This window comes from Magnolia sinica, chromosome 3 (genome assembly GCF_029962835.1).
Source record: "Magnolia sinica isolate HGM2019 chromosome 3, MsV1, whole genome shotgun sequence".
Taxonomy (NCBI): Eukaryota; Viridiplantae; Streptophyta; class Magnoliopsida; order Magnoliales; family Magnoliaceae; genus Magnolia; species Magnolia sinica.
Genome location: NC_080575.1, coordinates 111863178 through 111878992, shown reverse-complemented (window position 1 = coordinate 111878992; position 15815 = coordinate 111863178). Strand labels below are relative to the sequence as shown.

Below are 15815 nucleotides of genomic sequence, written 5' to 3'. Positions count from 1 at the left end.
CCAATCGATGCAACGTGACACGTGAAAAAAATCCAAGCCGATCATCAGATGTCACAACAACTAATTGTAGAGATTCTTTGCCCAAAATCATCCATCCAAAAGAAATGGACACTTATAGATGCGTGAGGATCGCGGTAATGACGATTAAAGTCACACATAGGGCCCGCATAGTAAGTGATCCAGCCTGACATTTTAGACCTACCCGTATTCATGTGGGCCACGACTGATGAATCCAGTTCTACGGAGACTCTTTTATGACTGTGGGGCCGTCTCTATCAATCTCTCGAGGTGCCGGTGGAAGGTAGACCTATTGGTCTCCCTTAGATGGCTCAGGGTTAAAAAAAACCACACTACTAAGAAATATTAGCCATCACTTTCTCGTGCATTCCCTCCTAAATTGCAACCAATTGACTCTTTGTTGCATATTACCTTCAATTTGAAGAAGACAAATCTAATTTTGGGAATATCCGTTTTACCATCAAACGACTAGAGGCTCTACCTATGTTACTCCAATACATCAGGATATATATTCTAATAAAAATCATTTGTACAACGAATATTGAACTTCGGCAAGTTTTCAAATTTCAACCATACATTTTCTTCTTACTTGTGGTCCACCTGATTGGCATACTGCCCTTACTTTCCAGGCCAGGAGGACACCCGGTGCACATCATATATGTCTCATAATTCCAAAGTTGGCAAGTATAGCCTATCGAGCTTCAAACACCCATATATCAGTTATAAATCCCAGTATGTATAACAACAAAAGAGGGTGGATACAGTCATAGCAAGTACATAAGACGATCCTAGCCATTCAATGGCGTTCCAATTTGATCTTAGATTTGATCTCAGATTGATTTACTTTCTTCTGACAGAAGACATCACTCAGAACTGTTCTGGAGAACAAAGAAGCCTTCAGTAGAGAGAGTGCCTGCAACCAAAGCCACAAGTGGAAACATAAGCTTAGTGTTCTATTCTTGGTTTATATTCTATTCACAGCACGCACATAAACACGCGAGACATGTGCATGCCATGGGCTACTCACAAAATCAAGATGGGCTGCACATGTAAGTTGAATGTAGACCATCGGTAACTTGTTTTCTTGTCCATTTTTCGCATACATGTGTGGCCCACTGGATGACTGGACCAACCACTGAAGGGGTTTGCATACAATGATCACCTCTTCAATCATATGGGTGATGGGCACGCTAGAATTGGCAGAAGAATGCAAGAAGGGCAATCAAAAGATACATAATGCAGTAGATGTCATGGGTTAGGATCTTCCATCCTGGTTGGGCCCCACCAAAACACAGTCTTCACTTTGAGTGCATGGTTCAGAAAATGTTGGATCTTCAGCCCAGGAATATGCAAAGTACCCGTGGGTTTTCAGGTTGTAGGTTCCACGATCCAGACTGTTGGTTTGATGGAACCCACCTGATGGACCACGCCACAAAATTATCTCAAATTGGAACATCTTTGCCATTTCCAGTTGAATGTGAACTGCTGTTTTGCTTATATGACTAATCATATGTTTGGAGACGCAACCAGTGAAGGGGTTAATTAGGATGGTCGCGCATCTAGGAGAGTGCTATGGCATTGCCCATTTCTGGTGAGATCCATCTTATCAACAGTCAGGACCAGTCTGCTGAATCATTAGCGGATGCAGTAAAGCCATGGGAAAATTTCTGCCTCACCTGTTACAGGAAGCCCATGCAACAAGAACTGAACCAACGTGACATCCACTCCATCCATCAGTTTTTTAGTTATTGTTAAGATGTGGTCCAAAAAATGAAGCAAATCCAAAATTCAACACCACAGGAAACAGTGGGGATGGGAACGCCACCCATTGAAACCTTCCTAGGGCCCACCATGATATCTTATATGCCATCCAATTGGTTCATAAGGTGAGCCCCACCAAGTTGAAAGGAAAACATTAATATATATCAGCCTAATCGAAAACTTTGGTGGGCCCAAGAAGGTTTCAATGGTAGGCGTCCCATCTCCACTGGTCCTGTGATGATTCCCACTTTGCATGATGTTTTGGATCACATCATAATATGAGCTGGCACAGTGGATGGACATGGTGGATATCATTTACATGAACTTGGCATCCAAGGTCACGGCAGTTTGTCAGATAAGTTGAAGAAGGTGATGGCGGTGCAAGTGCCAACATGGAATACCTACGAGGAATCTAGGCCGAACATACCCTTGCCAAAAAATCAGACCGGAATTCTCATCAGGTGGTCGGCTCTGCGTGAGAAAAATGAATGGGCAAGAAGAAAAAGAACCAAAAGTCTATCATTCAATTCATGTCATTATGTCCACCTGATGCATGGATATCTTTGAGTTTTGGGCCAGGGGACGTTCTTGGTGGCCCCCAATTGATGAGTGGCCTGGAACCCTCTATGCCACATTGGTCACCTCCAACCGCCTGTTAAGCCGTCCTAGCATAACTCACCCTCAAAATTTCTCAATCTAATCCATGGAGAGAACAATCCACATTACCTCCTCCTCTCCCACGCTTACTACTCGCTCCTCCACATCGCTGATGGGCACGTCGAATCTGTCAAGGATGGAAATGCCTGAAATAAGTGATAGAGGCTTCACATCCAACCCATCTGTTACCATGAATGTCGTCTTCCGTCCCTTCACAAATCCTCCTCCACAATCAGTGGTTGCATCACTGGACTTCGGATTTATGAAATGCAATACAGATTTCCCAATAAATGGGCAAATATCCTTATAGTGGATTTTGCCGTCGAGGTCACAGAAAATGCAACGTGTATTCCCATGAATTGTCTTAGGGCCCCCCTCCATGATAGGCAATAGCTGGTTCTCACACCCGGAGTGAAGCGCTAGCTTGGGATCAAGTAGCATGGCCCTGCACTCCTCGGCTATGATACAATTATCGTCACGACTCAAATCTTCCACACTCTGGTACAAGTTATTCAAACATCCAATGGAATAACCTGGGCCCAAGAGCTTTACTATGGACCCAAGAGGGAAGGTGAGGAAGCTGAACAGAAGGTCCAAGAAGTCCTCTGTGGCCTCTGCGTACAACACTTTGTTCTTGGATTTGCTGATCAGAAGCTCCAAGCTCATCTTCTTGCCTGTGTCTTTCTTATCTATGGCTATGTTTTTGGGGCTCAGCTTTAGGGCGTCAAAAGCATCCTCAACAGCCCCTGGCTTCGGAAGAAACACGTCCGTCAAAGGTGTGTTGGAGACCAACAATCGTCTCAGTATATGCAAAGCCTAATTCAAGATAAAGACCAGTAATCATCAAATATGTAGTTAGCCAAGTTGGCTCAGTTATCCAAATACAATAGTGTAGCTTGGTTGATGGTAAACAGTGGTAATTGGAATCAATGCTAAATGGAATGCAGCAAAATCGTGTGAATTGGAATCCTTTCGATTGGCTGAAAATCAGACGCAAATGTTCGAAACAGTTAGATTTTAAAAAATGGACCAACTTTTATGGGCCACTTAAGGCTTAGAATTTCATTATTTCATTAGTAGAATGTGTGTGTGTGTGTGAGTGTCAATGAGTTTATAACAATTATTATGTCAAATGTCATGTACACTAATTTAGGGTGCTAAAACTGATTTACTAAATGCATCCCAATTATAGGCATCCAAATATAATTTTTGGATTCCAGTGACTTCTAATTACCGGCATCCAAACATATGGATTTCAATTCACATAGATTCCATTTACCATTTGATTTGGGCTCCAAAGTATTCCGATTACAAGCATCCAAATGAGCCCTTTGTTCATGTGCCAGGACTTTAAAAAAAATGTACAAGTGAATGCCATAAATTAAAACTAAATAGTACAAATTATGGGATATGATTTAAATGGATCATCATTGTCTAAGCCTTATCCCAAATAAATGATACCACTGCAAGAATCCTGTTCCACCATCCTACTCCATCAAGGGCCATAACTTCAATTAGCTAATAGGTTCTCAGGTCTTTCTTACTGCCTCCACACACATCATTGGGGCCTTCACATTTTTCTTTTAGATCCTTTAACTTGATCCAACTCACTCCTAATCAGTGTAGTTCTTAGTCTCTGTTGTACAAGATGAAACCATCTAATTCTAATTTCCCTCATTTTATTACCTATGGTGCCACTCCTACTTGATTTAAATAGATTTAAAACGTAAATATATTAGTGATTTGATTTGATTATTTTAAATGGCTAGATGAAAATGTAAATTGAAATTGCAAAATCGATAAAGATCGATCGAACTATGTATCAAGCATGGAGATCAGATAACTGAATTGAAAGCATACCTATTTGGAAAGCCATTACCTAAGACAATTGTCGGGATGTTCCACACCTTACAACTTTTAGGAAAGCAAGAGGATTGGAGGGAGCGTTAGATGTATGTATATTTGGGTACATAGCATTATTTATATAAATGTAGGATGGAGTTTAAAACTCACCGAAACTGATGCAGGACATGAAATTAAACATGATGTGTGAGTTTCAGGCTTAATATCACCTTAGTTCAAAAACAATTACACAAATTCCATATCATAGATAAAAAGTCCAAACATTCAAGTAAAGGGGAATCTATGCAGGTCCAGGCCTACACAGGCTAAGACTGGACCAATAAAAATTATAAACCAAACGATGTGCAAAGGGAAATAGAAATCAACTACACATGTATGGCAAACAGTTCCTAATCCAAGGGATTCCCCAATCTCAATTCAAGGAACCCTAAGGTGAAAAAAAAAAGATAAATAAATTAGGGCTAATGCAAACTAAGGTAATGGTTTAGGAAATGCGAATGAAAAGAAGAAAACCTGACCCGGATAAAGCTCATGTATGCAGATGGTAGCCCGGGACTAACGCATGTGCGTGGGTGGGCTAACCGCACGTGTGATAGAAGCCCGCATTCCTAAAGTGACACATAGGCCTTGGTCGGCCAGGGGAAACCTCCAATCTCTCCAAGTTTGACGACGATCCGACGTAAGCTCAAGGCGTAGTGCTCCGCCAAAGTTTCAACCCTCCTATAGGTCCAGATTCTAGAAATTAGCTGTAGGGGGATGAATAACTGTAATAGCTGGCAAATTTAAAGCAATAATTATGATAGAAGATGAGATATATGGATGAGAGAAGGTAGGGACGAATGAGGATAGATGTGACTTCACACCATGGTAGTTAGTCCTTCGAAAAGGGAGGGCTTCGCACCCACTTTTGAATTCTTCCACAACTCACTAAAAGAGCAGAAAAATAAAGTGAAAATTTTTATTAAGCTTCAATGAATGAAAAGAACTATAAGGGGAGCCTATTTATAAGGAAAATCCTATACCTCAAAAACTCGCACCATATGCGCAACCTATTACTTAGCGATGAAGTAAACTAAAATAAAAACCAAACAAAGAAATCTAAAACGTTCACGATGTTCTAAATAATAAAAATAAGTAAAACCTAAAATATGAAATCAATTCGATGAGTGGGCAACGATTATGAGATCCCATGATGGGCTTTTCTTGACTATAGGGTCCACCCTTTTTAACCAAAACTTCATCTTCTAGTTAGGAGGCCCTCCTTGGACGTCGTTATCGAGCCAGATCGATGGTGGGGCCCTCCTTCTGGTTATATACGTGCGTAAGGGGGTGGTGTGTGTGCGCATGTGAGCATGATGTTCCCATGCATCAATTCTCTCCGGCTGCGAAAATTTCGCCACTGGCGAAATAAAACTCCTGAACCGATCTAAGATGTCAGGATCAAGTCTCTGAAGCTCCTCCTTAGTGAGTCACGTGCTGTCTGAAGCTGGGCATGACTTCCATTAAACTAGGTACTTCTGAAACTCGCCATCCGATGTGGATATTATCTGATGGTCCAGAATATCCTCTATTTCCTCCCCAGGTGTGGGAATGGTAGGTATGTGAGGTAGAGGTTGAAAAAATGGGTCGGGAATGGTGGGTATGAGACTTAGTAGCTGAGAAGATGGGCCATGACATATAGGTATGGGAGGTAGAGGCTGAAAAAATGGGTCGGAACGGGTAGGTATATAAGGTAGTAGCTGGGAAGATGGGTCGGGATGGATAGGTATGGGAGGTAGAGGCTAGAAAAATAGGTTGGGAGGGGTCCATGTATCAAGGGAAAGGTCAGATGAATCAGGATGGTTAGGCGAAAGGCTGGACAATGCATCAATGACCCTTTAAAATGCAACTAGATCCTCTACATTAAATGTGGAACTAATTCTCATGTAGGGTGGAAGATTTGTCACATACGCATTGTGACCGTTTCGTTTTATAATTTTGACGGGTCCAGCGTTATACGTGTGTAACATACGAACGGCCCCCGAAGGATACCGCTCGGGCCTGATGCGGACCATCACAGAGTCCCTTACATTGAATTCTTGAAACATTTATGATAGTCTATAGAAAATAATGTTCCTTACTAGTAGTGATTTTATGCCTGATTTCTTGATGTCATGAATGAATGTGATGCACAAAAGACTTTGTAGGCTTTGACGGCCTATGGGACAGTGACATAGGGACAAGATCAATAGGTTTCTCAGGTTTATAACCAGTAATGACTTCATAAGGATTGAGACCTGTGGACCTATCGACGGAACTATTAAATGAAAACTCGGCTGTAAGTATTACGGTGTCTCATGTTCTGGTGTGCTATATATCCCTCATAGGTTGAGACTCATCTGGTAGATCATCAGGAAAGACATCATGAAACTCATCCACTACCGGAATGGCCTCAGTAAGTAACTCTACACTAGCCTCTGGTGCACTCTCTCTAGCCATGAGGCTGCACATGTTGTACCCCTCAAAATAATAATCTTGATGTCCCTCATGGGGTAGGGGTACGGGTGCACGCCCATGACTGATTCCTTAGCCACCTCCATTCATTGGTCTATCCTCCTGGCCACCTACCTGAGATTGATCATTTTCCCTAATGGTGGGGTTTGTCTTGAGGGAGACCTTTATTTAGTCAAGGTGTTGATCTATGTCTTGTTCCAAGTGCTTACCCCAAGACTTGATCTAGTAGGACAGCTTATTTAGTGACTCTAGCAGTTGTTCCATGTTTAGTGTAGGGTGCTAGCCAAAACCATGACCCGTACGTATGGGCGTACAACTTACAACTCTACTTAAGGACTTTCAACGATAAGTATATGAGACTAAATGATCCTATGAGACTCTATATAGGGAAATTACGCAGTGCTACTAAAATCCAGCAATATAGTTGTCAAAATAAATGAATAACAGAAAGTTACAGCAATGTAAATTGCTAACTTCCTGCTAACAGAAATTTCAGCAACTAATATTAGGGACTATGGACTCCTAAAAGCTATGTATGATGAATTGAATGCATGATGGACTCAAATAAACTAACCCTAAACATGTAATGTATTCCCCTATAAGAATCCTAAGCTCTGATGCCAAATTTGATGCAAGATATGAAATTAAAAATGATGTGTGTGATTTCAGGCTTAAAATCACCTTAGTTAAATTACCCAAATTCCATATCCCATATAAAAAGTCCAAACATTCAAGTAAAGGGGAATCTATGTGGGTCCAAGCCTACACAGGTTAAGATTGAACCAATAAAAATTATAAACCAAACGATGCTCAAAGGGAAATAGAAATCAACCACACATGCATAACAAAGAGTTCCTAATTCAAGGGATTCCCCAATTTCAATTCAAGAAATCCCAGGGTAAAAAAAAGGGTAAATAAATCAGGGTTAATGCAAACTAAGGTAAGTGTTTAGGAAATAGGAATGAAAGAGGAAAACTTAATCCGGAGAAAGCTCCTGCGTGCAGATGGTGGCCCGGGGTTAATGCACGTGCACGGGTGGGCTGATCGCACGTGTGATGAAAGCCTGCCTCCCCAAAGTGACACCTAGGCCATGGTCGGCTAGGGGAGACCTTTAATCCCTCCAAGTTTGACGACGATCTGACGTAAGGTTGAGACGTAATGCTCCACCGAAATTTTAACCCTCCTACAGGTCTAGATTCTGGAAACTAGTTGTAGGGGGATGAATAGTTGCAATAGCTGAGAAATTCAAAGCAATAATGATGATTGAAGATGAGATATATGGATGTGAGAGGGTAAGGATGGATGAGGATAGATGTGGCTTTGCACTACGGTAGTTAACCCTTTGAAAAGGGAGTGCTTCACACCCACTTTGGAATTCTTCCACAACTTACTCAGAGAGCAGAAAAATAAAGTAGAAATTTTTATTAAGCTTTAATGAATGAAAAGAACTACAAGGGGTGCCTATTTATAGGGAAAAACCCTATACCCCAAAAGCTCACACCATGTGTGCAACCTATTACTTGCTGATGAAGTAAACTAAAATAAAAACCAGACAAAGAAATCTAAAACGTTCACGATATTCTAAATAATAACAATAAGCAAAACCTAAAATATGAAATCAATCCGACGAGTGGGCTAGGATCATGAGATCCCATGATGGGCTTTTCTTGACTATTGGGCCCACCCTTTTAAACAAAAACTTCGTCTTCTAGCTAGGAGGCCCTCCTTAGACATCGCCATCGAGCCAGATCGATGGTGGGGCCCTCCTATGTACATACATGCGTAGGGGGGTGGTGTGCGTGCGCGTGTGCGCATGATGTCCCCATCAGAAATTCTTCATACATTTAAAAGGTTTTCATGCTTATCCAAGATTGTGCATATATTACAGTTTTAGTGCACCACCTTTTACATAAATTTGAGATTAACCACAAGTTTAGTGGGGCCCATTGTTATGTCTGATCACAATATCCAACTTTTAGGTAGATCCAAAACATTGATCAATTATGCCCACTTTATAAAATTCTTACATTCTCTTACTTGGGTCACATTAATCAATGTCTAAAATTAATTTTGAAAAATATTTTACAAAACATGCATTATAATTTTGAAAAAAAACATTTGAATAGTTAACCAATGTATCTGTTTGATAATACTAGCATCACTTTTATGATATGGTTCATCTTATTAGCATTGAATCTTGGTAATCATCACAACATTTAATCTTTACGAAGTGAGATACATCACAGTCACAAATATCACCAGCTTTAATGACATAGATCAATGACATGAAAGTGTGGTATGACGATTGCACATTTAAAGTAATCATATGTGCCCATTCTCAAGGGATCCTAGAGTTTTAAATGTCCCTAATGAGATAAGGCTTAAATTTCATTTACTCAAAATAAAATTATGTATACTTAATAAAAAGCACAACCAAACTCAATAAATAGAATCATCAAAACGGTATAAATGAGATCTCTATAAATGTTTGTACATAATGAATCATACCAAATTCCCACTAATTGAATACATATATAGGATCGATAACTCCATAGATGTTATATACTCCTGAAATAGGATGCCGATGAGCTTCACCGACACTTTATGATTCTTATATCTTTCCTTAACATCAAGATACTTAATGTCGATGTACCTCAACCTTTATGAATGCTTGTTGTTGCTTAAAAAGTTTACTACGGCTGAGTTGTCAAAAAAGATTCTCAATGATTTCAAGATATGTTCCAATTCCCATAAACTAGAAAAGAAGCTCTATGGCCATTTTGCCCGATTCGTATCTTCATGATATCCAATCTACTCTTCTAAGACAGCTAGTAAAATCTGCATCAGAGTATCTATCTCCAAATGGTTCGACCTTTTATATGTGAGTACGAAGTCTTTTGTTCACTACAAGCAGTATATGACCTTCTTTGTAACCATCTAATGTGGCATTTCGGATTGGAAAGATACCTGCCCAATATTCTAATGGCAAAAACAATATCTCGTCGCGTGCAGATCCGATTCGTCATATCTATCATAATACTTACCATCACGGTCAAATTTGACGACCTTAATCTTTTTGTGAAGTTGATTTTCAACTTCAATTTTATAAATTTTAAAAGCATTTAGGCATTTGATCTTCCATTTATAATATAAGGGTACACAAAGCAAGAATAATCATCTATGAAGGTAATAAAATATCTCTGCCCATGATAAGATGTAATAGAAAATTATCCAAAGATATTTATAAATATCAACCCTAGGAATTCTACACTCATAGTTGTACATTTCTTCATGATTCTGGTTTGTTTATTCTTTATACAATCTGTGCAGACTTTAAAGTAAAAAAGAAAATAAAATAAATTGGAAAATGAAGTATTCCTTCTTGCACTAACTTTCGCAATATCTCACAAGAGAGATAGCCTAATCAATATGGAGGAATTTTCATAATTCATTCTTCTCTTAGTTCTAAATAAGACAAGAACAAAAAAGGGTCGGAGACGAAGATAAGGCCAATGCCAACCAAAAATGGCTAATGCGATCAAGCAACCATAAGTGATATGTTTCTTGATTTTTTTTTTTTTTTTTAAATATTAAAGTGTAGGGGGTCACGAGAGTAGAGGTAGGATTACCATTGTTGGCCATGCTTGCCGATTGCGATGCAGCCATGATTCGATCTTAATGGGTTTCTAAAATCCTTTTTTTTTTTTTTTTTTTGTCTAGATGTTGGTGACAATGCCAAATTCCAACTCTATCTCAACGATGAGATATATGGCCCAAATTTGATCTGAACGGTTTATAAATGGAACCTCCAAACCTGACACTAAATGGTCTTTGAAATGAATTCACAAAAGGATCTACTGTGAGGGATGCATAGAGAGCTCTAATACTAACTGTAAAATGAAATTGTGTAATAGAAAAGAATCACTATGCATCAAGTATGAAGATCAAATAATTAAATTAAAAGCATACTTGTTTGGGAAGCCTCGCTGAAGGCGGTTGTTGAGATCTTCTGCAGCTTACACATTTAGGGCAGTAAGAGGATGAGAGAGAGAGCTTCAAATGTAAGTTTGGGGACCCACTATTGTTTATATTGATATAGGATAGAGGAGTTCAAACGTGCGCAGTATCCTGAAAATTTATGCACTCATGTATGTACATGGGTACTTATCACGGTATACATTCAAATGTGAACTTGTGCTTTTAGGAGAATGACACTTGGACTTGCCTACATGAATATATACTTAGACCACATACACTTTGTAAGGATCTTTAAAACCCTAATATATCTTTATATACTCAATCAGTTATGAAACCAATCGTTTAATTAACTACTCATCTCTAGGGTAAGACATCCGACTCTCTACTCAATTTTTTTTGACCACCCGATCAGAATAAATCAACTTCGGGATAATCATATCATCTCATGTACCTATTCATCTCTAATTATGACCCATTCATTTTATCTACCACATATGTATACGCTTAACTAACCGTCAAGATTACAATCAGATGACACTAGTGCTTCCGCACACACGGTCTCCTATATATTTCGGGCTTACGAATCATCACACACTAGTACTTGCCTGATCATCAATCCAAACTGTTAAGAACACTCACTTGCATCAACATAATTTTGGCAATAGGTCATTAATCATCCACTGTTAAGATATTCGTGAGACCATAGAAGTTCTGGATTAGGCTAATATTCCTGTGTTTTCAGTTCATCCCAGTAGGAATTGCATCATGAACCATATAGATGGCATATAAACATTCTAAAAGACACAAGTTTTCAACAACAATCATTGCTGTTTCCATCAACGTGGCCACTTGACCCTCGAATCTGCCTCATTTTTCAATTCACACCCATCACAACCCGTAAATTTAATGGATGGTGTAGAACTTAGCCAACTCAAGTGGGGTCCACATATCTGTGTATATAAATAAACGTTGCAACATACACTGGGAGAAGAATTCCGTCTCCTCCTCTCCAACCTCTCTCTCTGTTCATCACAACGAGACCCACCAATGTGATCTAGACCGTTCATTGACATCCAAGGGACGTTTTCAGTGGTCGGTGTTACTTTTTGTTGTTTCTTGCCGTGTGGCTCACCTGAGTTTCAAATCTGTCTCATCCTTTGACCCATGACCTATCTTGATTCGGCAAATCAAATTGGCAGTGTGGATTTCTCCCAAATATCAAAAAGCTTTGGAAGTTATATATTAACCTTTAACCTTTTGATGATAGGAATAAATCACAATGCCATTTAGAGAGAACACAAAGCTCGTTGAGAATGAAACAGAGAAAGTTTCAACGGAAAGAAAAGTTAAGAGGACTCGATCAGACGCAGTGATGAATAAAAAAAAAACAAAAAAATAAATATAGAAATAAATTCTATAAAATTCGTAATGGCTTAACAACCTTTTTCTAAACACTTTAAAAAAATATATATATTTATTATTATTATTATTATTATTTAATGTTGGACACAACTCACCAGGAATAGCCAGGTTGGTTGGCTAACTCATATATGGTGTGTAACTCATTCCGATCTGCGAGATATGCATGTTTTAAGATTATGATGGTCTTGATGACTTCCACCTCCGATTGGGCCTTCTCTGGTCCATCTTGGACGTGAAAGTGTCTGCGAACAGCTCTACATCATGTTCTCAATCAGCATTCACTAATTGTCATCGTCCGTTTGCTAGACATACTATTAGGAGAAAGCAAAATAAAAGAGAAGAGAAAGGAGGAAGGAAAAAGGAACGAAAAGGAATAAAAGAATCGAGAGAGAAGGTGAAGCTCAATGACTAAGTCGACTAAGCAAGTCGACCCATTGAACTTCTGAACCTAGGATTGCATCCAGGGTTGAGTTAGGACTCGTCATCACCAACTTAAGGTAATTTTTTCATACAAATTCCACATACAAAAGAAGCGTGTGTTGCATTGCTCAAATTTATACCACTCTGATTGGTCAGATTTTGGTCCAGTAGACCAAAAACCCTAGAGTTGAGATGAGGAAGCTAGTGTGATTTCACACATAATGCATTCCATAACAATTGTAAGGCTGGATCTGCTGTTTGGTAGGAATTGGTTGGTTGCAGGCGCTATTTGCAGGGGGGCTGTTTGCAGGGATTGGGTGTAGGGTTAGGAGTGTGAAGGGCGGCATGCTTGAAATATGGTCTGATTGGCAGCTGGGCCATTGGGAGGGTGGTCCTGTGCTATCTCTGGTAGGCCCCCTTTGGAGCGGATTGGAGTTGCAACGAGTTGAACCCAGTCAAATTGAGATCGGGTCAAATCGAATCTAGATTGAGTGCACGTAAAATTCAACAATAATCCAGACCATCTAGCACCTAAATCAGGTGGGTGATCCTCCTGATTTTTGTAATTTTAGATTTACACTATTATATTGCATTTATTTTCAATCTTCGTAACATTTGAATTGATTTCAAGTATACCCTAGTACAATAATGTCATGGCTAAACCTTGAGTACATCTTTATTCTTAGATGTTTATGTTTCATAATGAGTTTAAGATTGGATGAGATATTGATGTTGTGTACATGCTTAAGTTTTATTGGAATCAAAGAACGATTTTGTGTATTGAATGAATATGAATGAGTGATCTATCCTGAACGTTTCCAAATGAAACTGGTGTTGTCCTAAATTCACTAAAAGTATCATAACACATGATTTTCTTTTTAGCATACAGCACTGCATGCATGGTATAATGGTTAATTATAAGTTTTATTGTATCTATATTATTTATCTGTTAATTCAGAAATTATAGGAATCAGAGGGATGTGATCCCATACAGTTACTGTGCTCACCTCACTTTGACTATCCATTTCATACTTTGAGCGTAGAGGCCTCTTCGATTAGTTCTTCAAGTCTGTTAGGCTTTGTTTTATTTTCAATCGTTGATGTAATAGAAATTTTGGATATTGGTTATTGTTCTTCCAGTGAATTAGTAATTTATATTTAATTAAGTAGAACTTTAATTTATTTTATTCTTGTTTATGTTTGAATTTGGAATGATTATATATGTTATAATAATATCCAAATAGCATCGTTCACGGTCATAAAATTCAGGTCTCTAGTAGTCATACTCGAATTAAAACCCACCTAAACTCCTCTAAGGCTGCACACATTTAGAACGTTTCCGTGCTTATCCAAAAATTGTGCCTGTTTTACAGTCCAAACACACCACCCCTTATTTGACTTTGAGATTAATTACAACTCTAGTTGAGCTCACTGGTATGCCCAATCACAATATCCAACCTTTAGATAGATACTAACTGTTATGGGTAAATTTGAACCGAGTTGAATCGAGGTTAGCTTTGACATTAGTGAACGTCCCCGGGGACGAACACATCTGACCCGAGGCGAATGCCCGACCCGAGGACTCTTGCAGAGTTACAATGACCTAAGACTCGGAATAAGTCATCGCAAGTTCTACAAGCCCGGCCGGACCTCGGAGTTACTAGACCATATCCGACCCGATTAAGTCAACTCGGAACGCGGGAGGGCACCACCTATTCGTCCAATGTTGCTCTGAGTCGAGCCTCTTTACTTAGCATATCGACAACCCACTTATCAATGGGCTCGGGTCGTTGAGAAAGGCTCGGACCATGAGGTCGGCTCGGATAAGAACTCGGTTACGCCAGAGTAATGCTCATAGCACGATCTCCAAGTAACTGCCAATTAATGCGCATGCGTCGCCCTCGCGTAGTGATGATGACCGTGCCGAGATTGTTGAACACGTTCTAAGCGACCCTCAGGTATAAATAGGAGACATTTCTACAGGAACAGATACGTAATATCTTGCACCCTCTCTACTCTATATGACTTGGACCCAGATTCCATAGCCTGACTTTGGCATCAGAGAATCTCCTGCTTCAGCCAAGGTCTCCTTTGTTTATTGTTGTGCAGGATCAGGGTTTGCTCCGAGCATGCAGAGCTCGACGGAGGGTAGTCCAGATTCTTGCATCAACAAAAACCATCAATCAAAATTAAGCTCACCGTCTAAAACTCTTACCAAAAACATGCAATCAATTGGCTTATTACCATTCATTCTTAACCAATGTGAAAATTGTCATGACCCAATCAAGTATAAGCCGTACCGGTGGCCAGCCACGGGATGAACCAACAATAAACGAACTGTCATCTTCACTGCTCCCTTGACCATGATCTCTCAATAGCCAGCCTGAGGTTGCCAGTGTGCTGTGTCTAACCATACCAAAGTGACAGCGGCTGTAGCATCCACCGCTAATCTATGCTAGAGGGTGGTACTTTCCATGCGTACAGAGCACGCATCAGCATCTTTTGCATCTTCTTAAAGGATGAAATAGGGTGTTTGATATAGAGGACCAGGATGGTTGATGATCAAAACCTAAATGTGCACATGGTTGATCATCAACGGCAGGGCAACTAACATATTTCACAACTTAGGAAGTTTGATTGAACTGATATATGCCACGTGTACGATTTTGAAGTACATTGCACATGCCACAACTCGCGGTACAACTTATACAGGAGGAGAAACGCAAATGGGACTCACATTGGAACTCAAAAGTCCCGTTTTCAGAGGCCCGCCATGTACAACCTGGCCCAAAGCCGGTGTATTCATCAGATGGGTCACACGTATGAAACGTGGACCGCTTCCATGAGTTGAACAACCTGATTCTACAGCAGGGAATCCACACAATTGGGCCCAACTGATCCTCGTATCTCATGCATGTTTGCCCCATTGTCCTCTGTTACCCAGAGGCTGAGATAATAATCTAATATGAAATTTCTCAAATTAATCATGAAACAATATATGAGCGGAGACGAGAAGCTTGTTGCCAGGTGTGGATATGAAAATGAGTTAGGTTAGAGAAAAGGTACAACCGGACTCAAGTCAATAAATAACTGGCTCTGGACTTGGTATCTGAACCCAACCGATCGATGAGCAGGTATAATAATTGGATCGAGTAGTATTTTAAACCCAAACGTGAGCAGATGTGTTTGATTTTGTATCCGAA

General features: G+C 39.8%; 1 protein-coding gene across 2 annotated transcripts in view; it reads right to left on the bottom strand.

Annotated features, from left to right (window-relative positions):
• Nucleotides 1–452: 452 nt before the first annotated feature.
• The window catches only part of LOC131240735 (uncharacterized), a 30082-nt gene continuing 14719 nt past the window's right edge, over nucleotides 453–15815 (bottom strand). For both annotated transcript variants that reach the window (XM_058239162.1, XM_058239161.1), the window contains exons 3-4: nucleotides 2506–3252; nucleotides 453–931 (exon numbers count right to left, since the gene is read on the bottom strand). In XM_058239162.1, coding sequence (XP_058095145.1) covers nucleotides 815–931; nucleotides 2506–3252 — 864 coding nt within the window. In that variant the 3' untranslated portion in view covers nucleotides 453–814. The remainder of the gene's footprint in view (nucleotides 932–2505; nucleotides 3253–15815) is intronic.